The sequence below is a fragment of the Pithys albifrons genome, chromosome 1 (assembly GCF_047495875.1).
Source record: "Pithys albifrons albifrons isolate INPA30051 chromosome 1, PitAlb_v1, whole genome shotgun sequence".
Taxonomy (NCBI): domain Eukaryota; kingdom Metazoa; phylum Chordata; class Aves; order Passeriformes; family Thamnophilidae; genus Pithys; species Pithys albifrons.
This window is the reverse complement of record NC_092458.1, coordinates 10,558,030-10,572,471: the sequence shown is the minus strand read 5'-3', so window position 1 is coordinate 10,572,471 and position 14,442 is coordinate 10,558,030. Positions and strand designations below refer to the sequence as shown.

General features: G+C 40.8%; 1 protein-coding gene across 6 annotated transcripts in view; it reads right to left on the bottom strand.

Moving 5' to 3' along the window:
- GPM6B (glycoprotein M6B) overlaps positions 1–14,442 on the bottom strand; it is a 116,188-nt gene that overhangs the window by 27,050 nt on the left and 74,696 nt on the right. For 2 of the 6 annotated variants that reach the window (XM_071559970.1, XM_071560226.1), the window contains exon 1: positions 4,806–5,230. The exons of 1 other annotated variant lie outside the window; for it this stretch is intronic. In XM_071559970.1, the coding sequence (XP_071416071.1) occupies positions 4,806–4,866 (61 nt within the window). In that variant the 5' untranslated portion in view covers positions 4,867–5,230. Of the gene's footprint in view, positions 1–4,805; positions 5,236–14,442 lie in introns of those variants that run through there. 3 more of the 6 variants (XM_071559877.1, XM_071559805.1, XM_071560147.1) reach the window with 3 other exon arrangements.

The window sequence follows — 14,442 nt, the reverse complement described above, 5'->3', positions numbered from 1 at the left end:
TCATTGGGATGAATCATCTTGCGCACCTGTAATCAAATTCCCAGGGCCCAACATCCTCATGCTTGCCTTTTTATCATATGGTTTTAGAGGAAACAAACAGTTTTGACTCTCATCTATCTCAGATCATGGGAGCAAAGGGAAGGCTGTGGTTTGGTTGTTTATGGTCTGGTGATGAAGACAGCATTAGGAGCAAGGATGGCCAGAAAATAGGAAAGGGTCAGAGTAACTGAAGGGGACTTCTCCACCCCTCTTTCCTCCCCACTTTAGCCCCTTTGCTACTGCTGCAGAATCCATTATGCACATACAGTGCCATCTGGGTTTCCCCCACCCCCCATTACCATACCCCATGGCACATATGTCTAGGTTTTCTGCTTTCATAAGGTCATTCAGACCAGTATGAGTACATTCTCCTAGTGTTTTTCAGCCCCCTCCTACTTAGAAACCAAATCCTATTCATTAAAACCTAAATCACTAAGCCTACCAAATTATTATCCCCAGAATATCGCGTGTCCCAGATTCTCCCTGGGCTGGACCTGTCTTCCTACAGCCATATTCTTCAGGGACTTATACTTAGAGCAGTTATTGTTTTCAGTGGATCTGAAACACCAATAAACTGCTTAAACCTGGGAAAAATACATAGCATACTAAGAATCTTTGAATGGCTTGACAGCCCTGATATCACTGTGTCAGCCTAACATTAAGGGGATACAGCTGAAATTCTGATTAATGATCATAACATATATATAAAAAAAGACTTTTTTCAATTTGCTGTAAAAATACATTTATCTGTGACCCATCATGTTGTGAGCTGACTGTGAAAAAAGTAACTTCACTAGAAGTGAAATAAACTGAATGACTTCATTGCTTTCTCATGTTGCACTTCACAGCTTCATTTAAACACAACTGCAAAAATGTGTGAAATAGTGTAAGGGAAGAAAAGTATTTTGTTTCTAATTTTGACTAGCATATACTTGTCTATTTAGAGCTTAAAAGAGGAAACATTTCTTCATATACCACAAAAATAATAAAGCTCATAGCCGTTACTGAGCATGAAGTCTTCTTTCATCAGGAGCGCATTAGGAGGGAAGAGCCAATTAAAAGGAACCTTTGGTACAGCTGCTCAGACTGGTCTTCATTATTCCTCAGTACAGCATAGGCAATTTGAACATCATATATATTTATATAAGGAAACTACACCCTAGTATAATGGCTTTTTTCCATCCCATGTGTAATTGGTGAATTCACCACGGTCATCCACAGTTGGGATTTTTTTCCTTTTTTTTTTTTTTTAATTTTGCAACTTGGTAGAATTTCTCAGAGCTAAAATAAAAGGGAAACTTCTTGTCTCTGTTAATGTGTATCAGGATCTATATCCTTCACTGCTGATGCAAAACGGCATTTCGTTTTTCTTATTTATTCCACCTCAGTAAATCTGCCTGCCCAGTCCTCACGTTTTGATTTAATTTAATGCCTGCAAGATAAACCCTGTCATTTGTAATAATTTGTAAACCTTCATCTATAAAATGAATCCAATCTGTCCTGCAGCCCTGCAAAGTATCTGTTAAACATTTTGCTTCAGCTTTCATGGTGTTCTCCCCTGATAAGGGCTGCTGATACACAGCATAAAGCTGACTTATTTCTTATCTCCATCAACAGGGGGGTTGTTCCATTTTCAATTAAAAAAACTGGGGCAGCAGCCACTCATCTGGGCGCAGGCGAAACAAATGTCAGATAAACACTGAATCAATCAGCTGGGTAGCATCACTGCCTGAATCAGGCAGGGGATTCATGAAAATAATTATTAAAATATAGACCTGGAATTCATACACAATTCAGAAAAAATTAAAAATCTAAATAAGGTAATCATTTTATCAATCACTAATTATTCATAAATCACATTAGCTTGTACAAATTGTCTCAGCTACAATGCAATCCAAAATACCTAGCCATTCACTTTTGCCACAGAGACGGGAAATACGACTGTATTGAGTGCTCAGATGGAAAATAGTCCTTGCTGCTCACCCCAAGAGCTCTGGCAGCAATGCTCTCCGGTGTTCTCCCAAGAATGGGGAGCCCTGCATACAGACAGCATGTAGTCCTAGACCAACTTCCTCCAATTATTTATTCCGCAAAATTGCAGTACATCATTGAGAAGGTCCTTACATTAAAAACATAATCTGGAAACATACAGTTTAAAATTCTGGTAAAGGGAAAAAACTGTTAGCTTAAAAGTACATTTTGCTATTAGTTAAATGCAGATACTTTCCCCAGAACTCGGAAGTGCAAAGCATACTGAGTGTGAACTTGAATACCCAGAGCAGAATGCTCAGGATCTTCCCTTGCTCAGTCTTAGCAATAGCAGTATCTCCCAAACACCTTCAGATGGTTTATCTCCTCAGGCTTTGCAATTCGTTTCTGGAAGAGTCAAAAGACTTTGTGACAGCCCTTCAACTGCCTCAATCTGTGGTGGTTGCCTCGAGATCACTGGATCTAGGGCATCTCAAAAAGGATGGCCATTACACTAAGTCCCCGTGAGATCCTGGAGTGAGAAGCAAATGTTGCAAGCATAGCAAGCATGTAAGGCATAACAAGTAAGAGATCAGTCCAGAGAGTAAATGGACATATTTTTTAAGGGGTCAGCTTGTGTTTTATACCCCAAAATGAAGCAGAAGCATTTTCCTGTAATATTATTTACACAGAGAAAAATCTCATTTTCGTCCATGGGAGATGCTGGAGAAAGAGCTCTTTTGAAAAATGGTGCCATTTTGGAGGTACCTGATGCCCACTGAACCTGCCAAAAACCCAACCAGACTCAAAAGACTTAGTGCTCTGGAAAATCTGCCCCTCAAAACCAAATATGCCTTCTCCCTGACCACCTCATGGCAGTAACTTTGTGGGGGATCTGGGCTACTTCTTTTGCTATAGAAACTAGGAGTAGGACTATTTCAACTTTCTGCATTTTAATTTGCTCTGAAACGTATTGGGAATTTAAGTGAATAGAAATACAGAGCATAATGTGAGAGACCATGTGCTACTTTCAGAAATCAGAGAACTGGCAAGAACAAAGCCCAGAAGTGCTGCACAACATACCTATATAACAGTCTAAAGTATAAAATTATCACAGAAAAAATAGGAAATGGTGGTAACGTTAGGATAGGAGGCTCCCCTGCTTGCATCCTATGAAAGCAACATCAACCACCTTGATTTGGCAGCAGATTTACTGTTCTACATGTTGGGCTTTCATCCTTGCCAAAACAAAAGGGAAACCATAAACTCGTCATAAACCCACTAAGCAACACATTTCATTTTATACACAGCTGCTAATGCATACAGATACCCTTCTTTGGTGTTTATTGTAACATAAGTTCCATCAGGTTAAGAGAACCTCATCGGTCACAAGAAAAAGTTGCTGTGATTTTTGAAGAATGATCTATCAGTTCAAGGTGGTTTTACAGTCAAGCTATTCAGGCCATTTTGGACATTAATTACTCAAAATCTGCAGTGAGGTAGGTTTTTGTCCACATACACTAATGGCTTTCAGAGTTTAATCTCTCATCAGTGGACCTCCTTTTGTGAAATCCCTAAGGGATTATGTAGTACTATGTCTAATCACTTGACAAATTTCATTTACTTGAAACTGAAGCTTGTTTTGAATTATATGAAGTGTGTATCAGGAATCAGATTCAAAGGAGGAAAACAAACTCTGGCACTGGACAGTACCACAATTTATCATGTTCATATTGGAACTGTTTAACAATCAATATAAAAATTCTGCTTAGGAAAATGTATTAGTTGTGTATCAGCTGCCTAAGCCTATGAGATACTCACAACATCAGATACTCAGGTTGCTTAGAAATGACACACAACAGGTTAAAAAGTATACTGTGGTTCATATAAAAAGGCAGTGGAAATTTAAATAATTTTGTTACTACTGTATCATTTCGCGAAAAAAAAAAAAAAGTCCTGCTATGATCTGTACAGCAGTCTGCTACACTGAAAAGGAACTTGTCTTTGACATAAATTATATGACACAGAAACAAAACATCCTTTGCTAGTTGAATTTACTCTTTGAAGTTCAGCACTCCAGACCAAACACAATCACCAGTAAGGCTGGGACAGAGGAAGCACCTCTCCTTTTGGGCTGCCATCTCCCTACCGCAGAACCACTACCATAGAATTGTTCTCTCCATTACGGAGCAATTCTCAGTGATTAACACATCCTGAAATCTAGTGCTGCAAAACTCATTGCATCATTGCCCGTTATCATAGTACAGGCAGATCTCTACAAAAGCAAAATTTGCCAGATGACACCACAGAAAAGGAATTTAAAACCAAGAGTAGCATCTGGCATCAAGCTCACTACAAGAAGGTTGTGTGACATTATAATCTATTATATGTTGCTATAACCTAGGTCTCCCACACTGCATTGCAAAGCCTTGCTACAAGGCTAGTCTCGATGAAAACAGTAGATTATGGCTCTGAAAGCAACACGCAAACACACAGGCACACACTACCTCTGTACCAAATTTACCAAAATCCCTCAAAGACACAGCAATAACAAGACTTCTTTTGCAAGCATCATTTCAGGTAGGGTTAGGACAGATTCAGAGCAAATACAGACACAGACAGAAAGATGCCGCTCTATTAATTTGTTGTCAAGCCATGCAGGAAAGGACGGCTGAAAGCCCGAAGATGCAGTAATGATTGTTTAAGAGCTATTTGAAAAAGTGACAAAACTGGCCTAAACCTCTTTAAGCCCCCTGAATGAAAAGATTTAAACAGGCTATTGTTAGACCCCTGGGTACCTTTTTTCTCTTGGCTTTGTTCTGCATTTTCCTCCGCTGCAGTTTCCATGGCTGGCTTCATACCATCCACCAAAAATGCCGCCCCCCCCTCCCCCCCCAGCAAGCACTTTTTCTCTTCGCCTCCTTTCTCACTCCCTTCCGTCTCCTATTTACAGCAGCGGTGATTGAGCGGCACTGTTCTCCCCTACAGTAGATTACAGTCCTTTCCAAAATGCCAGAAAAGTCTTGTCAGCTTCAATTTCGCTCCGCTGACTGGTCCACGAGGAGCTGTGCCAGCGAGCGCTCAGCTATACGTCACCACGGTCCCCAGCTATAAAATAGCCATCCTGCGCCCCACCGCGCCTCGCCTTGCCACGCCGTGGGGACCAGCATCACCCGCTCGCGCCCCCTTCCTCTTGCCCTCTGCTCTCCCCTTCTCTCCCTGTCTCCCAAGGCTCCCAAAAAATGTTAATCAATTCTGCAGGCGGTGAATGGATTGGTGACATTGGGAGGGGAGATGCAAGTGAGAAAGAAAGGAGTCCCCCGGCCGCCGTCTCTAAGGGGAGTGCACGCCGGCACACAATCACAAGGCTCCCTTTCCCATGGGACCTCGTTATTATGCTTCGCATTTTGATTTATTCCACATGCCCTCTGCTCTTTCAAGGGGTGGGGGGTGATGGGTCTGTTCCCTCTGTTTGCTTTATTTGCCGACTAAGTTCCGCTCACCCATGGCAAAAGACTGTGTGAGAGAAGCATGAAAGGAAAAGTGGGCATATATAGACGTATGTACATGGAAGATTTAAGTTCTTTCTGACTAGCAAACACAATGGGAAAAAAGCAAAAAAAAACCCAAAAACCAAGCAAGCAGAAAGGAAGCAAGCTCAAGAGTCCTAAAATGCACGTGCAACGCTTTAAAGGATAAAATGTTTAAGAAAACACAGCTTGGGTTTTAAAAGAAGGTCTGCCACTGGAGACCTAAAGCCATGCTTGGAAGTGAGTGCAGAGTTGCTTTTCACCACAAGTTTGTTTGCTCATCTAAAACCAGACAGACTGCAGCATGATCTGACAATCTGTACTAGCCTGGCTCTGGGAACAACAAACCCAAGACAAGTCAACATTGCATTGCATGAGGTGACTTCAGGTGTCCCCAGCTCACTGTGAGCAGCCCCGTGCTGGAGAGCTACAGAGCAAGGCAACACCACACAGGGATATTTCACCCTCCCAAACCCCAAGACAACTGACACATTTAAGGCTGTACTGTGCTGAGGCTAATTAACCTTGCCTAGAATTTTGCTTGTCTCAATGCCTCACAATGCAAGGCCACTGCACTGGGCAGAGGTGCCCAAAGGCAGTCTTTTTGTGTGTAGAATGATGGAGCACCCATGGAGCAATAGCCCTTGTGGTCCAGTTGCTACAGGCAGTTCTGCATCCTGCAAAGATGCCCAGCACATTTATCAAACTCCAGGAATGTTAAAACCTACACGCTGCATGTTCCCTATAACAGATTCAACCAGGAGAGTGGGAAGACGGAAGCAGTCCAAAGATTTGCAGCTGTAATTCAGCCTCTTCCAGTTGAAGTTATATCCACAATTTTGCTGTGCATTTTAATCTCTACAGACGCCTAGTGAAAAGCACAAAAAACCCTCAGACCCAACCTCTAGAGAAAGAAATTAGTGCACAAAATCTCTTCTCTCACCACAGCCACCATAGCTGTTACTTTGCTTTGAACATTACTGCTTAGACTTCAGGCTTCAGCTCAGCTACCAAGAGGTCCGGTCCTAAGGTTTTGTATCACAGCATCAAAACCTGATGTCAAGCATTCATCTAAAATGCTTCCTTGCAGTCCAGGAAAAGTCTGCAGTTGAAGCTCCCACCTTAGCACACCTTTCTTATAAGGAGGATAAAGCTGATTTGTAGAGGAGATGAAATATCATCAGGAACCAATGGGTTGGGTTCGTGAAAGTAATCAAATCAGCAGCTCCAGCAGACACTTCAACTCAGGTACAAGGCATATTTCTCCAGTCTTTTTCTCCAGTGTACACAGAGCAATCCATACTCATACTGAAAACCCTCCCCAGCAAGACCATGCACTGCAAACACATTCCCTGAAGGAATTAGCCAAGAGGTGAAAATGCAGGTGATGTTTTTGCTATATTCTTTAATCATTGCTAAAAGTTGTTCAAATCCCACAGTCAAGAAAGGAAAGCATCTTCTTTACATTTGGCATGAGGATTATACAAAGGAAATGTTCCACAAAGAGTGCTTTTTTCTCCATTTAACATCAGTAAGATTGAAAATCACTACCAAAACCACCCTACTTGCTGAAAGTCATACAAATTTTAGTCATTGGTCACAGCAGCTGATTGATTTTGACATTAAAATTCTCTTCTTGAAACTTCCCATCGTGCAGTTGGTAATTCTGCTCACTGCTGTCACAGTCTAGATCTCTGTTTCCTAATGATCTTTGCTTACTTCAACTGGAAGATCTAAAACTTTAAAAGGTTGATACCTCTTCTGACTACCTCAAGTTACAAAAAGCCTGTTCATAACCTAATTCAAGTGGCATAATATCAATGCACTTATCAGTATAAATACACAGAAAATACATAATAATAGTAATAATAATACAGAATAATATGGAATTTCCTTTCTCTAACCTTTGGTTACAGACTGCCCCTGGAGGGAACCCGTGAACAAAGTCCTCCACTCCTCATCAGTGAGACCTACTCCTTCAAACAGCTGCACAATTTCCTGCTGGCAAGCAGAATTCGTTAGGCAGGCTCAGAACTTTAGAGCTGATGTTTCAGAAACCCAAACCTAAAAGGCTGGGAGACTATTTCCTCTGATGTCTCCCAGGATAACCCCTTCCCCAAACAAGCAAAGAAGAAACCAGTGCACAGTATCAGAATGAACTTCACAAGAGCTTGAAGTAAAGACTTCAAAAACTATCAAGCCCAACTATTCAAAATATTAATTCTATCTACTAAATCATCCTCTAAAAGCTTCAATTGATGCATGAATGTAAAGTTCTCATCCCTCCCATTTTCCACATTGCTGCAATGTATGATAGGTTTTAAGCACTTAGCATCCTAAGAAATTTCCTAATTTTCAAACTTCTGCCCTATTATTGATAAACACAGCAGATAAAACAAACTATGTGCTGTTTCCTCCAGTGATAACATGGGTGCTGATCTTGTATTTCGAGCATTAATCTCAGCCAGCAAGTTGTCTCATCCAATGTTCCCTCCCTTAATCAGATACATCCTTTTCAAGATATGTGATGAGACTGGAAAACATCAAGTTTATGCCTATGACAATACAGAGAAAGACTAAGCCACAAAGGCAAACATTAAAAAAAAAAAAAGAACTTTAAAGACTAATATCCAGCAAAAACCTGCTGTGCAGATCAGGATGATTTAGATAACCAGCAACCAGGAAAGGCAGCTAGTTTTATTTCAGGAGTTTAGCCCAGGCTTTTATTTGCAGACCAAAATAAAAGGGAAAATGAGGAAAGGGGTTGAGCGGCAAAGGTTTCTGCTGCTAAAGAACAGCTCTGAACATACTGCCAAACCTCAGGATGAATAGCAGTGGAGGAACGTATGTGAAGGCACTGCAGACCAAGTCACGGTCACTGCAAAATAGGGATTTTTAAAAAAAAAAAACAGGCTTAAATGTATTTTATTTAGGTTTAACGCTCTTCACCCCCTCATTATTACATCATTTTCCTCAGTCAAATAAAATAGCACAATTGCAGAAGTTAAGAAAGATATTAAAAACTCAATTCTGTTCTTGTGCCAGTTGCTTTTGAACATCTATCTTTAATGTCACTGAATCTAGTTTACATTCCTGAAGGCTGAGAAGCTCTAGCATAAGCTACAGCAAATTCTTCACAAGCTTTCAGGAGATGAATACACACTTGCGATTTCGACAAAGGCTTCACAGAACTGTAATAAAGAGTGTTCTCACATAAGTTGAAGAGCAATTTGAGATTTGCCTCTGAGATTCAAGACTCAGAAGTTAAAATACAGAGACTGTCCCTCAAACAAGGCTGAAACACAGTCCAAACAGCTACTTTTAAAGACAACTTGTAGAATATTTTTTTAAGGAATTATGGAAAAATATTCAGGACAAAGAACAAATGCACATGATCCACTTGGTGCAACATAACTGCTTGTGTTCAGACCAGTTACCAAAGTCTTGCATTTAAACCCAATTCAAATGCTTATGCAAAAGCAGTCAAATTATCCATGTGGATAAAATCAAAGCATGACAACAAGTTTTCAGTTGTGCAGCAGTCATACACCTAGAAAACACTTTTAAGAAACAAAAAAAGGAGTCTGTTCTTTTAGACATTCTAAATTACTAGGAAAATGAAATCCAAATAAATTAACCAATAATACTACACAACCCCTGCACTTTTACCACAGTATAAAATAGAGGCTACTAAAAAATGAGTCTGTATTGCACTTAGGGGTCTCAATCTCAGATTTCTGTAAGAAAGAACAAAAGTAAAGTGGTTACCTTAACAACCAAAGAAAATCACTGAATTAACCAATGCACTTAACTCCAGAACGGTAAGAAAATGTTGACTAATGCTCTGACCCCCTTAATAAGGCCACATGAAGATGGCAATAATTGTTGCCAAGTTAAATCCCTTGTGGCAAGCAGGTGGGTAAAGTAGATGTTGTTCAGTAGTTGGGCTTCACACATTTCTCTGTCCAGCCTGCTTGTTTCCAGCTGGATCACTGTTTTAGTCCACTACAGTCACAGCCACCGGTGAGAATCAAAGGCAATAAACAGCCCAGATCCAGAACACACATGGATCACTGACCTTGAGTTGGAACATGAAGGAAAGGAGAAAAAAAATCCTTTAGAAAGTGAATAGATGGATCTGTACAGCTTTCCCAGTAGCTAGGTCTCATCAAGTCCCAGTGTCAAAGGTGACTCAGATGGCAGAGACATGAAAGTTACTAAGAAAAAAGCCTAAAGAGCTGTAATGAAAGTCAAAACCAAAGCAAAAAGTGATGAGTTGGTAAGCAGGTGAGAGCTCCATTTCAGCTTATAAAAGACAGTCAACAGCACAGAAGGGGGAAAAAAAGCTAGATTTTATTTATCTAATCTAACTAATGGCCTTAGCAACATTTTCCTGGGTATAAGAAACTCATATTAAAAAAAAACAAACCAAAACCTGCAGAAAATAATTCTGACAGACAAAATACAGAAATCTCAATGATGCCAAAGACTTCTGAGGAAAGGCAAAAAAAAAATGAAAACAAAATAGGCTACATTTGAAACTAACCTGGAAGCAACATCACCACTTGTACCCCTTTCCTGTGAGGCTGCCTGGTGTAACACAGCATGCTTTTGGCAAGCCAGAAAGAAATACGCTGACAAACTGGAGCCCATTTACACCACAGCTGAAAGAGCATGGAAATATATAAAAGCAAAGCAAAGACTTCCTAGCATCTCCCCCATAAGGAGCTTTGATCAAGCAAGTTGTGTTCAGAGCTCCAGCTCCAATGGCTGTCTTCAGCTTCTGCTCCAGATCAACAATTTTCTGGTAGTATATATAGTTTTCTACAAGTGTATTGCATGTCAAGTTTCAAATGCTTTAACTTTACAATTAGGCACCAAAACAAGGTTTTGAGTTACCTGGTCTTGCACACATTTTTCTCTTCATCAATGGCAAGATCCTCACATACATGACTAATTTATGAAGGCCTTCAACAGTACTTCAAATGCTCCTCCATAATTTTAAGGCCTAGGTTCTTGATATTGGCACACTTAACTACATCTTTTTGCTTCCTCTATCCCACAAAACTGAAGGAGATTCTCAGCTGTCAAGCCTCTGTCTTGCAGTGCAGTAGGAAAATAATATGCTCAGTTCTATTGTCTTTGTGCCCTTAATTCTGCATCTTGAAGACAATTCAATGTATTTAGCTTTTGCTGTGAACCCTCTTCTCCAATACTATTGCTAAAGCCTACTGTCATCTCAGAAGACTAACTAGAGCTTCTAAATACTTGGACATACTGAAATAGCATCCTAGATATTTATGTCACTTGCTAGCACTCAAGTAGAAGTGCCTCTTGTACTTGTAGAAGAGCTATTTCTGCCAGCAATTTAGAAGGCAGCAAAGGTATCATTATAATATACTCTGCTAATACAGCTGCTTCATCTCCAAACACCAGAGTCTGAGACAGGACTGCTATTGGGTGGCTACCTGTTCAATATTTTCTCTATCTATAAATAAAATTCACTAAGTTCAGCCTTGACACAAACTTATCCTTTTGCTCCACAAAGTCAGATTTAATCAGACAATCCTGTGTTAACTTAATATCCAGTTCTGATTTTCAAAACTGCCCTCCCACTCTTTGCATAGACTTCAGCATCCCACCTACAATCTCTCATCTATTCAGTGCTCGTTTTGTTCTTCAGTCTTGGCCTCAGTCCAGCCTTTTCACAAAGCATGGAAAAAAGCAGGGAAATATAAAGAAGTGCAAAACGCTAGAGCTCCCCATAAAGAAACTAGGGGCACTCATTATAAAAAGGTACCTCACCCTGTGTACCGGGTTCATATGGGGAGAGTCAGGGATGAAGAATCTTCCTTCATGTCATGAAGGACTCCATGCATAAATCACATAGCTTTGTATGGGTGCACATATGCAGAAAACACACATATGTGTACATTTATATATATGAAGAAGATGCATACGATTATATACATATTTTTATTGAGCAGAAAACCAGATGAGGATCATTGGAAGCGCTGTGAGGAATGCAAACTATTTTACAGAGTCATGCAAGAGGTGTTCAGATTGATAGTGAATGCACAACCATCACAGTGCTACAGACTCCTCCAGCTCAAGATTTCAGGGCCAGGAACCAAGTTACCAAACATCAGACTGGACTTTACAGCAGAGCTAAACCACACAGCAGAAGCACTGTTTCTTAGGCACTGTTACCCACTCACCTCAGAATCCCGGGTGAAAGGCTGGCTGAGGCTCAGCCATACGTTGCTCCTAGACCCACTCATGGATTATTGGGCAGTTGTGTGTCAACATTCTGAAAAGCTCACCTAATTTGTCAGTCAAAATGTTGATGTTAAAAGAAAACATCAAAATAATGATTGGTGTGACGTACTGAAATTCACTGTTTGAAGTTTCAGCACCTTGTAAGTCACCGCAACTATAGCTGTTTCCCTGATGCAGAAAATTCCCATTCCAGTGTAATTAAACTATACTTTGGGGGAAGGATCCTGGACCAGTCCTGTCATGCAGCGCTGGACTGCCAGCTGAATTGCAAATATAGTTTCTGTTCACACACAAGACACTAGTCATGAAATCCTCAGTTAAGACACTAATGAAAGGGTCCCCAATTAATCATTGTATTCTGTGCAAGAGCAGATATCCTCATTAGGAAAGCAGCAGGACATTAACAAGTCCCACTTTGAGGCTGTCCAATTAACTCATCGACTAAGTATGTGCCAGGCAACTTCGTCCGGCCTAGCTTTTCCAATCCCCTCTCTCTAGCTGCAGCAATTGGGATCCCGGTCATGTATAAAGTAGCAGTTCTTTCTGTGCTTCGCAAAGCCTTTGAGAACGCCGCCGCCGAACAACAAACAACGGCAGCTGAAGTGTTTAACAGGTCTTTTACTTGCGCCCATAAAAAGTTAAGTGTGCACTCGGGGAGTTCAGCGCAATTAAGGACAAAACCCACCCTCTACCTTTATAAACAGGGAATGACTTAACCTGCCAACAACGAGTGTGGTTGGAGCTCCGTCTGGATCATGTCACGCCTCGATTTTTGCCGAACCTCTGCAGTGGGTGATCCCGCATACAAAGTGAGCTCCGAGACAAAAGTGCTATAGGGTGAGTTAAGGACAAAGTAGCAGTTTTCACCCTGGATTCCCAGCTAGACTGTCTAGTAAAATCCGTAGCCAGGACAGGATTATTCCCTAGCGTATACATTTCCAACACTTTGTCTCGTCTACTTTTCGAAGTGTCTCGCGTTTGGAGCCTTTCAGTCGTTTCGCGGGAAGAGGCATTCTGCGGCCCGGCAGGTTTCGAGGCTCGGCACAAAGGAGGGCTTGCACAATGGTCAGGGGCCCGCTGCAGTCCATGCGGAGGGAGCGGCTTCTCCAGGAGCAGCAAGATCCCAGCCTCGGAGATGGCCTCTAGTCCTGCTGCCTGAAAACCACCCAGACTGTCTTTTGAGCGATCCCACCCCAACACTGCCCAGTTACATCCCCATTTCTCTGTTTTTTTCCAAACATGACATTCACTTGTTTTAAACAGCTGAAAGGCACAATTCCTGCTCTTTGTCATGAGTCACAGTAGAATTCATTTAGCATCTACTTTTCTTCATCTGTTCCTTGTATCATTCCCATCCCATTTTATTTCTACTCTCTCGGTTTCAGCACATTTCTAACCATTTCTCTTGCACTCAGATCTTCCCAAGTGTAAACATTAAGCATTATGATTATGTGTTTCCTGGGAGACCCTCACATGTGTTATGCAAAATAGCACCAAGGTTTTTTGATCTCAGCAGTAGTACAGACACCTCTTCTATCACCACCACCGATTCCTGAAGTACAATCACCTGCTCCACCTTTCTATACCATTTGGAGATGACAAGAAAGAAGCTAAGGAATGAGGGAAAGGGAGAAGGGATATATATACATATGGGGGGGAAAAAATTAAAACAATGAGAAAGGTGTAAGGCAGTAAAAACACCCAAGGCCCTGGTTAAGGTTCTTTCTTTGGTTTGTAAGAGGAACTCTGTATCAAAAAAACTTTACCAGGTCAAATATAGGCTAACTGTCCTCGAAGTGACCAAAGGCATGTTTCTCAACTTGGGACTGACTTCCTGTCATTGTAGGTCAAAGACTAGCCCATAGGTTGCAGAAAAAGAGCACAGCTTTTCATGCCCAGCCAAAATCAACCAGCCCAGTTTGCCTGTTCACAAGTTCATTAGTACAGGGAAGAAACTAAAGACCACCCACAGCTTTAAAAGTATTTCTAAGCACTTAATTCCAGCTATGGTCCTCAGAAAGTAATTGTGTGTTCGAGTGTAGCACATACTTCTACTGCAGACAGAACATCACCAGATTGCAAATGCAATCAAAAGCCCATTTTCTTAGTGTAATTTGCCATTAGTACACTGCAGGTTTATAGAGCCAAACAAACAACTATAACTAAAATTTCATTGCCATTTCAAGCCGTTTCCAGGCACATATCATAGCAACATTATCAGAACTCGAGTTCACTTAATCCCAAATTCTTGACAATAAAACAACACTAGCACCTGTTTAAAAGAAAACAGAAAATGTGGTCCTGGGAAAATTGAGCATCTCCCCAGCTCTGGACCAACAGATCAAGCTCCTGTGACAAATCCCACTATTTAAAGATCTTATACCTTTAAGAGAGAATTAAAATAAAACTCTCGATTTTTATATATATAATTATTTAAAGACTAATGTTTTGAGATTTTTAATACATATCAAACATTGATGAATGTATTTATTTGAACTTCAAATATATAAATGTGGTAATGGACTAAGCAGCATTTCACAGACTGCCTTCTGTTGCATAACTGAGAAGAAAAAAATCACCCCAGTTACAGCAGCCCCCATATCCCAAGTCTAAGGCGACTCTTTAC